The following is a 16,213-nucleotide window of genomic DNA, read 5'->3' as shown; positions in this document are numbered from 1 at the left end:
TGATGCACCATTCAATGAAGTCATGAAGGATTGGAGTGCAGCCTTAACTCCACACTCCTGCTAATTCCTGAGAACCTTTGACTCTCTTGTCAGTGAAAAATATATCTACCTCTGCCTTAAAGTAATTGATGATCCCACTTCCATCACTTTCTGGGAAGGAGTGTTCAAATGACCCTCTGAGAGAAAATAATGCTTCTCTGCTCCATGGCTGACACCTTACTTGTGATGTGTATACCCTGATTCTAGCCTCTCCGAAAGAGGGAGACATTCTTTTGGTTTCCATCCTGTCAATTCCTCTCAGGATTTTATATGCTTCAATATGATCGCCTCTAATTCTTCTACATTTATAAAGGATACAAGCACAGCCTGTCCAAAGTTTCCTCATAAGATAACACCCCAAACCAGGAATGAGTCAAGCGAACCTTCTCTGAAATGTTTCTATGTTGTTTCGCTTCTCTTTCAGTGGAGACTGTACAAAGAATCAGTCATACTGAAGAGCCAAATAGAACAAACACACTGGTGCTAAATGAAGTTGAGTGCATGTGTTGCAAAAGAACTCCTTACCTAATTGGATATCAATGCACCTATGCCAATCTCTATGTCAATGACCCAACTAGAAAAGGGCCTAAGAAACAATTTCTAAGAATTGACATTGTTAAAAGTAAAACCATTGGAATTTAGTAAAACAAACAGTGACTGCAATAAAACACCTTCATTTATGGTAATTGTCCTTTAGTATAATGTAAACTACATTGTAAAAGTTAATCATTAGTGGAAGATTACATTTTTTGGTGAATGGCTGGTCTGTTATTACTCTTCTTCAGTATGTAACTATTTGGCAATTGTTAGATGTTTTCTTGTGTTGCCTTGAAAGAGAATATAAAAATGCCTGATTTTCTAGCTTTGTGGTTTCATCCACTTGGGTTCTAGGTTTTAATAGCTGAAATTCCCATCCAATATCAATGCTAACAGCAGTAAAATCATAAGAATAGCAATTTATTTGGCATTATAACAGCAAAAAAATCACCAGCATTTCCCTGTTTGGTGAGTTGTGATAGATAAATTCTTAATTAAAGAATTGAACTAAGAAATTAAGCTTATAGATAACTCCTGTAAAATTTTTGTCTAATATCTACAGACTGTGCAAAACACTGTACTACTAACGGCCATCGTGTGATTAATGTTGACTTCTAGAAAAATGTAAAACCTTTCCTCCTACATCTTTTGCATCACTTGATACAACTGTCAAGCTCTTCACATTAACACACTAACAGAAGAATTGGCACATAAAAGCAAAGTGATCGCCCAGGTTAAAGATTCACTTTACAATCCCTATTTTTTTTCTCTCACAGATGATAAAATATAATGTAGTAGCAGTTGTCTTATGCTACTTACTGGAGACAAATACCTTTGTGGAAAAAAAATTACAGATCACCACCTGCAGATCACTAAACATAGGTAGTGTGACAGGTTGTGTACTTCACAATGGGTTTTGTTCCATGAATGGAGAAAATGAAGTTTACAGATTATTAAAAAAATGCAAATCGTTCAACATAATTAGTTACTTCCAGCTGAGCGAGTATCTTTAGAATATAGCTGTTCAGTTGCCCGTGTCTACAATCATGATTGATGCTGTTAAAATATGGTAATTTCTGGACAGTACGGTAAGTTTTATTACCTCCATAAACGATTCCAAACTGACCGGATCCCAGTACTTCATCTGGAAATATTTGATACACTGTGCTGATATCCTGTTGGAAGACAGTTATATCTGACATTTGCTACAATAGCTTACATAAGCCTCATTACTGAGAAAAAGACTTCCTCAACCAGATGAAAATCACATTTAAATTACAAACTCTGCATTTAATCCTGAAATGCCAAAATTTAAACTCTTGCACATTGCTGTCAAATATTGTTCATCTCCAACACTGAATAATATTTTATAGCACACAAGGGTGAAAGGTTTCATAAGCTATATTTAGTGACCATCAGCCATGTTCCCCAGGTTTTATTACTGGGACCATGGCTGTTTTTGATATATTAAGGATTAGGTTTGGGGGTGCTGGGCAACATTTCAAAAATTGCAGCTGAAATGAAACTTGAAATGTTGTAAACTGTGAAGATGCTAGTGATAGATTTTAAGATGACATTGGCAGACTGGTGAATGGGCAGACACATGGCAAATGAAATTCAGTGAAGAAAAGTGTGGGATGATAAATTTCTGTAGAAAGAATGAGGAGAATGAAAACAGGCTAAATGGTACAATTTGACAGGGAGTACAGGAACAGGGAGACCTAGGGGTGTTTACATACAAAGATTGAAAGTGGCAGGGCAGGTTAATAAAGCATTTCAGATCCTGAACTTTAAAAGTGGAGGTAGAATCCAAAAGCCAGCATGTTTCACTAAACACTAAGGGGTTCTTATGAGGCCTGCAAGAGTGGGAAACGTGGATGGTGGGGTGATTTAGTTAGGTGGGAGCTGAAATTTCACTCTCCTGATGGAAACTTCAAAGTTAGCAATTAACTCAGGGGTGTGTTTGTGGCAGGTTGTGCCTCATATTGTTTCATGCCAGAATCTTACCCATTTGCATTCCTTGAGTACTCATTTTATTAAATCTGTTTGCACTCATATCCTATCTTCATGATCAGGCCAGTGACTTATGGCATGCCGCTCGTGTTTGTTTAAAGGTGATATCTAACAGTTGACTTTGTATAGCTGAGACTGTGGTCAGTTGTTTTGTTTTTTAGAATTCTGCAGCTCAAGGGAGGGAACAGGAGAATGGCAGCCAGCATTGAGACTCAGGACTGAGAAGGGAGAGTCAGTGGTAGCAATGGGGGTAGATTGGGGTCAGGGAGATCAAGGAATGAAATGGGAAGTGCCTGGATTTCAGGATGTAGAAAGGGGGCAATAATAAGTCAATGAAGAAAATTAGGAGGCAAAAGGGCTATATCAGTACAACTGAAATGCGGGTCCATCTCAGGATGTTGGCCAAAGGATCTCTGCAGGATTTCAAGTTTATCTGTCACATTTCAATTAACTCTCCTCACCTCAAAAGTTATTTCAGCCAATGTCCTTTATAGTACATAGAAAGGAGGGCTGCTGCATCTGCAAATTCAGCTTTGTCCCACAGAGTGGTGACGACAACACTGGGCACCAATAAGAATATTCAAAACAGAGTGGAGATAAAATGCTACATTGTTTCTTCCACCATAATGACAAGATCTGTAACTCCCCTGTAACCATCAAAGGTTTGCCAACTTTGAGGTGTGTCAGTATGTTTAGCTCTGTGACTAAGCTAGTCTCAACAATTAACAACATTGCACACATGAATAAAGTGAAACCAATGTTATGTGAAATTGTTACAAGTGAAAGTTTAATTGGAAAAACACCCATGCTAACTTAGGGTTCTCAGTAAATCTTGTGTTAGGAGCAATGGAGTTGGGCAGGAAAGGTATGGTCATGATGAACAGCCAGAAGGCTTTTTTGTAGGCCAGCTGTCAGAAACTGCAGATTCAAATAAAACTCTGCTGTGGGTTTTTCCAGCTGCAGCATAATGTCCAATTCTGGGCTCCACACTTTAGGAAGGAGATGAGACTCTCGAGAGGATACAGACAAGATTTACTATTAAGGTTCCAGGAAGGAGGGGTGACATTTACAGGGATGGATTAGAAAAGTCAAAGTTGCTTTCCTTACAGGAGAGAATGTTGAGAGCGCAGTGGATAAAGGTATTTAAAATCATGAGGGACTTAGAAGGAGTAAATAAAGGGACACTGATTCCAATGGGTGGAAGATTAATACAGGGGGTAACAAATTTAAGGGGATTGGCAAAGGAATCTGAAAAAAATGAGGAAAATCTTTTCATGCATGTGCTTGGTATTTGCAAGTTGCTAGATATGAATACAATAGTAGCTTTCAAAAGAGAATTGGATAAATACTTGAATGATAAAATCATCAGGGATCTGAGGAAAGAGTGGGTTAAGTAAGACAAGCTGGATTGCTCTTTGAAAAAGCTAGTGTAGGTTCAATGGTCTGATTGAGCTCCTATGTACTATTCTGATGTTCTTTTTTTTAACTCAAACAGGCATTGCTTAAATGAAAATATATGCAAAATTTTTATAAAGATTAAGCTAAAAGTCGCGACTGTACAACATATAACCTAAGGTATTTATAAAAGGATAGATGCCCTGTAAGGAGCTTTTCACTTTAAAGATCGGAAATCATAATGTTTCATGAATAGATGTCGTTTTCAGTACTCTCTTTAAGATATTTTTCATGCCGCTTTGCCTCTTTAGTTCTAAGACAAGAAAATAAAGCTAATTCATTTTGAAGCATTGCAGTTTTCTTGCATGTTTTTCACCCTCAGGATATCAACTGAAAATGTAATAGATGGGTATGAAGCAGTCAGTTGTTTAATGTGTTAAAATCACCAACGCAACTCATCGAAGACAGCGTCACTCATCTGTCTGAAACTCATCCTCACCCATCAAATATAAATAGGCATTTGACATTTGGCTACTACGTACGCTTATAGTGCCCCAATCACATTACTCAATATAAAAAGCACGTTTTTCAAGTTAAAAGTATTTTCGATAAAATGACGAGAGAAAAAGTAGTGTGATTTAGCGTGATTCATTTCCCAGAATGATGATGTCTTTTACAGAGATGGTAATGCCAATGATAAATCCGCAACCTATTTTAAATTTGCTGTTACTTTCACGTTAGTTTTAAACAAATGGCAGACAGATCTCCTGTTCAGCCATTCCACTGGGACAGGGCAGGACACTGCTTGAACTGCCTGCTTACATACAGGCTCTGCCAATGGGGGCCAAGATTGACAGAGTGGGTGGGGAGACACAGGTGCCACCGCTGGTTACAGGTAACCTATCTAGAAAATATCCCACAGTTTGACCAGAAGACTGCCTTTATCACCTGGAATGGATACTCGGCACCAACCATCCCATGCCATTCCAAAAAAATATCCACAGAGGTGGGCAAGGGACAGACACAGTGCAACTACCTCTTTTATTATTCGCTTGAGGATCACGGGCATCACCAGTTCATCAGCATTTATTGCCAATCCCAACTTGCCCTGGAGGAGGTGATAGTGAGCTGTCTTCTTGAACCGATGCAGTCCACCTGCTGTGGGTTGACCTGCCATATCTAGTTGTGAATGATGAGCACATTTAAACAACTCACTGGAGGAGGAGGCTCCACAAATATCCCCACCTTCTCTTATGGAAGAGACCAACTCATCAGTGCAAACAAAAAGCCTGAAGCATTCACAGCTATATAAATGCAGTGGCTGCTAGAGCTGGTCATAGGCAAGGAATACTGTGGAGAGTAACTCACCTCCTGACTCCCTAAATCCCGCTCACCATCTACAAGGCACAAGGGAGGATTTTGACCCAGTGGCAGTGAAGAAATGGTGGTATATTTCCAAGTCAGGATGGTGAGTGGCTTCGAGGGGAACTTGCAGGTGGTGGTATTCCCATGTATCTGGGCCCTTGTCCTTCTAGGGAGTAGTGGTTGTGGTTTTGGAAGGTGTTGTCTAAAGATCTTTGGTGAATTTATGCAGTGCATCTTGTAGATAGTATACACTATTGCTACTGAGCATTGTTGGTGGAGGGAGTGGAAGCTTGTGGATGTAGCACCAATCAAGCCACTGCTTTGTCTGGATGGCATCTTGCTTCTTGAGTGTTGTCGGGGCTGCACTCATCCAGGCAAGTGGAGAGTATTCCATCACACTCCTTCCTGACTTGTGCCTTGTAGATGGTGGACAGGCTTTGGGGGAGTCAGGAAGTCCTTTACTCTTCACAGTATTCCTGGCCTCTGATCAGCTCTTGTAGCACTGTATTTATATAGCTGTGAATGCTTCAGGCTTTTTTCAGTTGCACTGATGTATTGGTCTCTTCCATTAGTGAGGTTGGGGATATTTATAGAGTCTTCTCCTCCAGTGAGTTGTTTAACTGCCCCTCACCATTCACAACTGGATGCGGCAGGACTGCTGAGCTTAGATCTGATCCGTTGATTTGCTTAGCTCTATCAATCACTTGCTGTTGTTTGGCATACAAGTAGTCCTGTGTGTAGCTTCGCCAGGCTAACACCTTTTCAGGTAGGACTAGTGCTGCTCCTAGCATACCATGCTACACTCTACTACTAAACCAGGGTTGATCCCCTACCTTGATAGTAATGGTTGAGTGGGGGCTATGCTGGGCCATGAAGTTGCAGATTGTGCTGGAGTAGAATTTTGCTGCTGTTGATGGCCCACAGCACCTCATGGATGCCTAGTCTTGAGTTGATGGATCTATTCGAAGTCTGTCCCATTTAGCACGGTGATAGTGCCAAAAAGCATGCTGGAGGGAAGTTATTAGCACTGCTGCCTCACAGCGCCAGGTACCCGGGATCGAATTCAGCCTTGGGTGCCTGTCTGTGTGGAGTTTGCACATTCTCCCCGTGTCTGTGTGGGTTTCCTCTGGGTGCTCCGGTTTCCTTCACAGTCCAAAGTTGTACAGGTTAGGTGGACTGGCCATGCTAAATTGCTCTGTAATGTCCAGAGATGTGCATGCTAGGTGGATTAGCCATGGGAAATGTTACAGGGATAGGGTGAGGAGTTGGCTCCGGGTGGGATGTTCTTTGGAGGGTTGGGTGCAGACTCGATGGGCCGAAAGCCCTTTATCAGCACTGTAGGGATTCTATGATTCTATGAGGGTGTTCTCAATGTGAATGTAGGACATTGTCTCTAGGACGACTGTGCGATAGTCACTCTTACTGATTCTATCAATGACAGAAGTATCTGCAGCTGGCAAATTGGTAAGGATGTGGTCAAGTATGTTTTTCTCTCATGTTGGTTCCCTCACTACCTGCCGCAGACCAAGTCTAGCAGCTATGTCCTATAGGAGCTGACCAGCTCGATCAGTAGTACTGTTGCCAAGCCACTCTTGGTGGTGGACATTGAAATCCTTCACCCAGAGTACATTTTGTGTCCTTTCCGCCCTCAATGCTTCCTCCAAATGTTGTTCAACATGGAGGAGTACTAATTCATCAGCTGAGGGAGGATGGTACGTGGTAATCAGCAGGAGGTTTCCTTGCCCATATTTAACCTAAGCCATGAGACTTCATGGGATTCGAAGTCAATGTTAAGGACTCCCAGGGCAACTCTTTCCCGAATGTATTCCACTGAGCCGCCACCTCTTTTGTGTCGGTCCTGCCTGTGAGACAGGACATAACCAGGGATGGTGATGGTGATGTCTGGAACATTGTAAGCTGTTGCTTGACTAGTCTGTGAGACAGCTGTCCCAATTTTGGTACCAGCCCCCAGATACTCATAAAGAGCACTTTGCAGGGTTGACAGGGCTGTTTCTGCCATTGGCTTTTTTAATGCCTAGGTCAATGCCAGGTGTTCTGTCTGATTTCATTTCTTTGTAGCGATTGATACAACTGAATGGCTTGCTAGGCAATTTCAGAGTCAACCACATTATTGTGGGTCTGGAATGGGGAGGCAATGGCCTCATGGTATTATCGCTGGACTGTAAATTCAGAGACCCAGATGATGTTCTGGGGACCTGCGTTCGAATCCCACCACAACAGATGTTGAAGTTTGAATTCAATAAATATCTGCAATTAACAGTCTAATGATAACCATGAATCCATTGTCAATTATCGGGAAAACCCATCTGGTTCACTAATGTCCATTAGGGAAGGAAACTGGCATCCTTACCTGGTCTAGCCTACATGTGACTCCAGACCCACACCAATGTGGTTGACTCTGAACTGCCTTCTGGACAATTAGGGATGGGCAATAAATGCTGCCTAGCCAGCGATGCCCTCATCCCATGAATGAATAAATGAATAAAAAAATGAATTGCATGTAAGCCAGACCAGGTGAGGATGGCAGATTTCCTTCCCCAAAGGAAATTCATGAATCAGATGGGGTTTTCCAAAAATTGGCAGTGATTTCATCAGTAGATTCTTAATTCCAGGTATATTTTGTTGAATTCAAATTCCACCATCTGCTATGGCAAGATTTGAATCTAGGTCCCCCGAACTTGAGCTGAGTCTCTGGATTAATATTCTAGCAATAATACCAGCAGGCCATTGCTTCTCCAAACATCCCTGTGACATCCAATTTTAGGAACTTCTGTCTGTGAGCTAACACACATTTCTAGCCTTTCCCTTTGGCATTCCAAAAAGAAAATAGTTCACATCTGAAATTTTAAAAAATATATGTTTATTTTACTTTTTAGCTTTGCTATTCACCGTGCATAAGGATGCCAGGTAAGGATGCCAGTTTCCTTCCCTAATGGACATCAGTGAACCAGATGGGTTTTCCCGATAATTGACAATGGATTCAAACAACCAGTGGTGTTCTGGTTTGGGTAGTTTGCTGCCACAATAATCCTTTCACAATGATTGATCTCGGACTTGTCTAGTTATCAATGGGAGAGGATAAATCACTGATGACTCCAAGCAGAGGAGGCACTTGTCTAACAAAACAAGTTGGTTTATTGCATGATAGCAATAGGTACATTTTACACTAGTTTGCGAGGCATAATTACTAAGCACTCTTGAGAGCTGCACAAAATATATGTACGCCCATCTGGTATCACACAGAACTCAACTGCCCCAACCGAAGAGGTTGACTTCAAACAATATCAGTTTGTGTGGAATTCAATGCAATATGGATATTAACTTCTTCAGAATAGTTACCTTTGCAACGCAATCCATCAGAACTCACCTATGGTGAAACGGTGACTAGAATGTGCTACATTAAAAATTGAGCTTAGATTATGAGATATGTGAGCTACAGTGTCTCAGGAAGACATGTTGGAATTATCAAGGCTGTTGACTATGAAGGGTTAAGAGTCAGTTGCTGCTACAATGGAGCTAATTTTATTTACAATATCTTGCAAGGGGCCATTGAATAGTCCTCCCAGACCAACTGTTCTTTTAAACAGACTGGACAAACAGAATAGGCAGCACTAAGGAAAAGTAACACTCTCTGAAGTGTGATAATGTAATGGCACAATTGAGTTTTAGTAATGGGTTATCATTGCACTTTGTGAACAACAATGTTCCTTTAACTTCAGCAAACGCTACTCACCACATTCTCCTGAATCTGGCAGTTTGACACTGAAATGCTGATGGACACATCTCCTGATAAAAAAGAGTAAAACTGAATTTACAGCTGTGAAATGTTTTCGAATGCCTGTGCGTCACTTGCACTAAATTCATAAAAGCAGGAAATACTCAGCAAGTCAATAGGCATCTGCTGAGAGGAAAACAGTGAGCTTTTCATATTAGCAGTGCTACTTTCTGCACAGGTGCTGCCTGACCAGCAGAGTGTTTTATTTCAGATTTCTGAAATATGTAATATTTTGCTTTAGTTTTATATTAGCGTTCCTTGCTGCTTCAAATTATTTTTCAAGGGACAAAGCAAATAATCTAACATAGGTGACAGCATAACACTTTTGAGAACTATACCAATAGTTGTACTTAATACCAGTCTGAGAGCCAACAGTCAACATATTAGATTGCATACTTTTTGTTAAGACCTTCATACAATTAGTGTGTGTATTGGGCTAATAAGTGGTTCCTTGTACAATAGAACCTTCCTGGGTATCCGGTCATTCATATTGCGCTCACATGGTCAGAAATATAACTGTTTTATTATTCAGTTGCAAGCTATCCCCTTTATGTACATCTCGGTTAAAATTCACATCTCTTCAATCCTAAAATCTATTGTCATAATTGAGGTGATCCACTGTAGCTTTGACCAATAGCGTAAAGTATACCTTGCAATAATCTCCTCAGGTCAGAGCTTTTTCAGATCTCAGACATATTTTGACATTGGAACATTAGAATGTAAGATTAAAGTAAAACAGGGTTTTCAGTACAGGTTCAAAGCCAAGATCTATTCAGTAAATTTCATGTTTAATTGAAATAATGTTTGTATTCTTGGTGTATCCGAGAACAATGCTGCACAGTTTCATTTAAATGTTCAATGTTGAAGTTTTCAGTACAATATATAAGGCAGAATGGAGACTAAGAACTGCCAGATCAAGAAGGTTCGTCTAATTGACCTTCCACCATTATCATAATCACAATGGTAATGCATTCAGATTAAATCATGTCATGACAGAGTTGGCCACAAACAAGTTTTCTCTTGATGACAGAATTTACGGTTATTTTAAAAACTTAACGATGAATACAACTAGATGTTGTCTTTGGCTTTGTGATGATGTTCTAGTTTCTCATCCAATCAAAAAGGACTTGAGCCCAGTATTTACATGGCACTTCTGTACACAGTTGAGGGAGCACTGCACTGTTCAGTATGGTATTAGGGAATACTGAAGGTACAATGAAGGAACATTGAGGGAGCAAGAGGGAGTACTGCACTGTTCAGTGCAGTGCTGAGGGAGAACTCAGGGAATACTGCACTGTTGAGGGAGTACTGTACTATTTAGTTTGGTGTTGAGGGAGCACTGAGGGAGAACTGAGGAAGCACTGAGGAAGAACTGAGACAGAATTAAGGAAGAACTGAGAGAGTACTGAACTGTGCAATACTCCCTCAGTTCTTGCTCAGTATTCCCTCAACACTGTACTGTACGGTGCAGTAGTCCCTCAGTTCTCTCTCAGTGCTTCTTCGTACTCCCTGTATATTCCCTCAAAACCATATTGAACAGTGCAGTACTCCCAGTTCTCCCTCATCTCTCCCTCAACACTGTACTGAACTGTCCAAAGATATGCAGGATAGGTCGGTTGGCCATGCTAAATTGCCCATAACATCCAGGGATGTGCAGCTTAGGTGGTTTAGCAATGGAAAATGTAGGGTTACAGCGATAGGGTAGGGGGTATGTCTGGGTAGGATGCACTTCAAAGGGTCAGTGTGGACCCGAAGTGCTGAATGGCCTGCTTCCACACTGTAGGGATTCTATGATATGATCTCTATGATACTGAGGGTGTACTGAGGCATAACTGAGGGACTACTACACTGTTCACTAGTGTTGAGAAAGTACTGAGCAAGGACAGAGGGAGTACTGTACTGTTCAGCACAGTATTGAGAGAGAACTGAGTGACACCTGAGGGAGAACTGAGGGAGTATTGCACTGTGGGATACAGTGTTGAGGGAGTGCTGAGGGAGAACTGAGGGAATACTGCACTGTGGGATACAGTGTTGAGGGAGTGCTGAGAGAGAACTGAGGGAGTACTGCACTGTGGGATACAGTGTTGAGGGATACTGAGGGAGAACTGAGGGAGTACTGCACTGTGGGATACAGTGTTGAGGAAGTACTGAGGGAGTACTGCACTGTGGGATACAGTGTTGAGGGAGTGCTGAGAGAGAACTGAGGGAGCACTGAACTGTTGAAATCCTCTCGGCCAGATGAGACATTGAACAAAAGTCCTATAAACTTTTCTGTTGGATTTAAAAGATCGCACAGCACTATTTAAAGGAGAACAGGAAGCAATCCAATATTATAGTCAACATTCACCCTTAACCATCACCACTATAAAGCATTTATATATATCTTTGCTGTTCATGTACAAAAATTGACTGCCGCATTTGAGTGCATTACAACAGTGATTATAATTCAAAAGTACTTTAATGACTGTGAAGTACTTTGCACATTTTGTGGACATAAAAGTAGTTATATAAATGCAAGTCTTTCTTTTCTTCTTTCAAAACAGAGGGCAAGAAATGAGTTGGAAATGACAGTCTTTCAGAATGTGCATGCATTAGAAATTCTGTATTGGTTTGAAGCAGTTTTGTATTTACATTGATTCTGATGTTGTGCGTTGCAGATCAAAACGTCAAAATGCAAACTGATTTTGAAGTAGAATGAGAGACTGTCATCAGGATAGAAGGTAAGTCATAGGGTAGTACTATCAGGTCTGATCTGACTCAAGCTAGATTTTCACTGTTAGCTCAAGTGTTAATGTGAAATGGTCCAGTAGATGTGATCTGGAAGTGTGCTGACAAGACTGTCAGATTGTAGTTTTTAAAGTCAGTAAATCTTCTCTTTCTCTTGCAGAACAAGCAGATCCGTAATCTGTAGGAACAAACAAAGACGGGTAAAGGGGTGCCTAAGGGGAGGTTTACAGGGGAGGTGATGGCCTAGTGGTGTTATCGCTGAACTGTTAATCTAGAGACCCAGATAATGCTCTGGGGGCCCGGGCTCGAATCCCACCATGGCAGATGGTGGAATTTGCATTTAATAAATATCTGGAATTAAAAATCTAACGATGACTATGAATCCATTGTCGATTGTCAGAAAAACCTATCTGGTTCACTAATATCCTTTAGGGAATGAAACTACCAATCCCTATCTGGTCTGGCCTACATGTGACTCCCGACCCACTGCAATGTGGTTGACTCTTAGCTGCCCTCTGGGCAATTAGGGATGGGCAATAAATGCTGCCTAGCCAGCGACGCCTTCATCCTGTTAATGAATAAAGAAAAAAATCTCAAGGTTTGCTGATCAACAATACTCTGGTTGTGGGACAGCAGGATAACAGAACCAGAGTTAATGACTATGCTGGAATGGCAAAGCATTAGAGTCAGAATCAATCAAACCTCAGTGCTGCCATCTGGGTGCTCAAGACCATGGGAGGGATGGTGCTGTGCTCATAGATTCTATGGAATCTTACTATGTTTGCCACTCCAGGAGACCAGAGACTCCATATCTGGGGAGAATAACACTACTAACTCATCATCAGAGCAGCTACACCCATGCAGGGTGCAGAGACTTGCATTTAAAATCAAGGCCACATACCGGTGAGCACAGCACAGTCATGTCTCAGTAACAGAGGGAGATATTTTTCAAATCAATCTGTTCGTAGGTGTCTAGAGGGATATGGGCCAGGAGCACACAGGTGGGACTAGTTTAGTTTGGGATTAAGTTTGGCATGGATTGGTTGGACCAAGAATCTGTTTTCGTGCCATATGACTCTATGACTCTATGTTATTACAAACCTCTGGAGCATGTTGAACTTGAATCTGGGCCTCCTGGTTCTGAGGAAGGCTATGACAGCCAAGATCCCAAACTTTTGGAGGACTCTTAGGGAACAGATACACAATAAACTGCACTTTGATGGTAGCCATTTAGTTAGGTTAGCTAATACCCTCCCAAATAGGCAACATTCTGGTGAACCATTTCTGTGCCCTCTCTGAAGCCTCCACACCCTTCTGGTAGTGTGGTGACCAGAAATGTATGTAATATTCCAAATGTGGCCTAACTAAATTTCTAGCTGAAGTTCTTTATAGCTGCAAATGTCCTGTTTTGCCATTGCTCAGGGAAGTGAGTATGCACCTACCTCTTGGGAGAGATTGGCATCTGCCAGGAGAACTAGGTCAAACAATCTCTATTATGTACTATAACCTGCACTCCATCACTCGAGCCATTAGCTACATACAGTATTGACAGGGTCAGAGAGGGAGAAGACCCCTTGAATTCTCCCCAGCAAGACAATAAGGTGCCATTGTGCAGCAGGCAGGAACCACCTCAGGGCTTCCTCTCAGGACATGCCCTGAGTGTGCAGAATCTCCTCATCCCCTCTGCCATTGACCTATTGTGTCTAGTAGATGAGGCTGAGGAAGATGCTCTTTCACTGGTGCAGAACACCATCAGCAGGATGGAGCCCTGAAAGGCCTGGACCTCCAGACCAAAGTCATTGCAAACAAACCGGGATCAAATTCAGTAGCCTCCTTCTGCCTCAGCTGCTGAAGGTTGATCCACACTCAGATGTAGCGATGGGAATAGAAAATTTAAGATTTTGAGGCTAACACAGGTTTTCTTGACCAAATTAATAAGTCATGGGAATATTGAACAAGATGTTGTTTCCATTTTACTCATTTGCATTTCATTATTCTTTTTAGGGACTTGATTAGTCAGAACCTAACTCATCCATAATTGGCACTCACTGTTAATTGCAGGAGAATGTTAGACACCTCCTTTCTTACGTAGGAGACTATAGTACTTGTGTTCAGTCTATACAATGTTCATGTTTGTTTCCACTTTGATAGTCACCAGTCTATGGGATATAGAGGACACGTGGTCTCTATAGACACTCTGTTACATGCAATGTCAAGGAGATGGCCTGTTGCACAAGGACAGTTTGCCTCACATAAAGTTAAAGACCTGTAACAATGAAGCAGATTCTGAGATCTCAGTCTCTACAAACTGTTTGATGTATGCCTATTGGTTGATCAGTTATCCTAGCAGTCTTTAGTACCAGCTGTATGTGACAAATGTCTTTGTGGGTTAGGCTGGCTGGTACTGGTAGACATTCCAGACTGACAAACATGGTCTGGCAATGCAACAATGGCTATGTAAGCCCATTAATCTTGGGTGGATCACATGTATATGAATTTGTACTTGGTTTCCCTGGTACAACTCCCCTTAGTCCTGGCAGCCAGTAGAGGTACATGTGTATTCACACCCTCCTCCTCAGGCTCATCCATTTGTCCTCAGCTGAGGAGAAGTGTTGCTTGCCTTGTTGATCTGATTCAAGAATTTGCTCATGTTACATGGCCAAATTATGCAGTATACGTTAAACCATAACTATGCTTGAAACTCTCTGTGGTGCATACTCAGGATTTTCTCCAGAACTGTGAAGGCAATGGAAGTGCATTTTTAACATGCCAATAGGGTGTTCACTGATGGCTCTGGTGGAGACATGTGCTGTATTGTTGTAATGTTATAATGCTCTGCTGTGGGGATATCACACTGGTATTCTCAACTAGATCTGGAAGGGTAGCCAAAATCATCCAGAATCCAGTGCACCACTGATGTCATCTTAAAACTAGGGCTTAATTTCATCAAGTTTTAAGATTATATGTGTTCATGTGATACAAATGTGTTTTAAATAGGAACCTGCCATGGACTGATGTGAGCTCCAATCTGCCAGTGCTGCACCATCAATTTCATTTTTCTGTCTGCATCATAATTTCAAAATTTCAGCTCCCACATACTCAACTCTCCCACCCAACACGGTTCCTGCTCCTGGAGTCATCATTGAATTCCACCTTTTTTATTGCTTTTATATGTATATAGGAGGCAAGATTATTCTACTCTTAGCAGTGAGGGTTTTCTTTATTTGAGACTTAAAAGGTGTTGAATTTGACAATTTCAAATAATAACTCTCACTTACTATGCAGGCTGTGTACAGATCCTGAAGATGAACCTTTTGGAATGACTGGCATCAAGGCATGTTGGATGGCCAACTCCCACATCTGGGCAACATCTACCCCAGTGCCACCTGTCAACACACTGCTGTTTTTAGGTGAACTTGAATGATTGGTCAGGTTTTCACCAACAAAGTATACCACACTTGCAGTGGTAATTTCGAAACAGTGGGGATTGGCTCCACAAGGTAATAAGTTAAAGTTTTTTCCTGGTTCCAGAGACAAAATTTCTGATAGCGGAATTTCCTGCAATTAAAACAGTTAGATTTTATTTTGTAATAAAACTTATAGTAAGCATTATGACAAATTAATAACATTGTTATATTTTAATCCAAGATTGGGGCACATAAGGAACAAGTACAGTTGAATTATATCACTGAGTTATATCTTTGTAACAAATATATTTCTCCAGCCTCCTTTTTTTCCTCCCTTTCCCTATTCCTTCCAAGAAGGCAGGGACTATTGTCTGGATCCAGTTCTATAGACAAAGGAAGTCCTTTTGTACCCAATAAAGATTGTTCACAGGCAGTTTCACTCGGGATCACTGTAATTCATGCCAATAATCTCCTCTCTAGTTGTTTTGCACATTATCCCAATCATTGCAAGGTCAGCAAGACCCTAAATCCTGACCCAGTGAGCCCAGGAACATGAAGACCAATTGATCGGTCACTCTTACCATCCCAGCTGAAAGTGACACGGTCCAGAACAGAACTGAATCAGATATCTTCATGATTGCTCTGACTGATACTACAACTTTTAGCACAATGCACTCTCAGACATCAGGGATTGTCCATGATAGTAGGAACTGCAGATGCTGGTGAATCCGAGACAACAAGGTGCAGGGCTGGATGAACACAGCAGGCCAAGCAGCATCATAGGAGCAGAGAGGCTGACGTTTCGGGCCTAGACCCTTCATCAGAAAAGGGGGAGGGGAAGGGGGTTCTGAAATAAATAGGGAGGGAGTGGGAGGAGGATAGAAGATGGATAGAGGAGAGGATAGGTGGAGAGGAAACAAACAGGTCGAAGAGG

At 41.5% G+C, this 16,213-nt stretch overlaps 1 protein-coding gene across 3 annotated transcripts in view; it reads right to left on the bottom strand.

Moving 5' to 3' along the window:
* Positions 1 to 16,213, bottom strand: part of prkd1 (protein kinase D1) — a 302,791-nt gene that overhangs the window by 12,438 nt on the left and 274,140 nt on the right. For all 3 annotated transcript variants that reach the window (XM_048599966.1, XM_048599967.1, XM_048599969.1), the window contains 3 exons: positions 15,151 to 15,430; positions 9,104 to 9,156; positions 1,679 to 1,751 (listed from right to left, as the gene is read on the bottom strand). In XM_048599966.1, coding sequence (XP_048455923.1) covers positions 1,679 to 1,751; positions 9,104 to 9,156; positions 15,151 to 15,430 — 406 coding nt within the window. The remainder of the gene's footprint in view (positions 1 to 1,678; positions 1,752 to 9,103; positions 9,157 to 15,150; positions 15,431 to 16,213) is intronic.

This window comes from Rhincodon typus, chromosome 8 (assembly GCF_021869965.1).
Source record: "Rhincodon typus isolate 14 chromosome 8, sRhiTyp1.1, whole genome shotgun sequence".
NCBI lineage: Eukaryota > Metazoa > Chordata > Chondrichthyes > Orectolobiformes > Rhincodontidae > Rhincodon > Rhincodon typus.
Note: the sequence above shows the minus strand (reverse complement) of the source record. Positions and strands in the feature narration are given on the sequence as shown.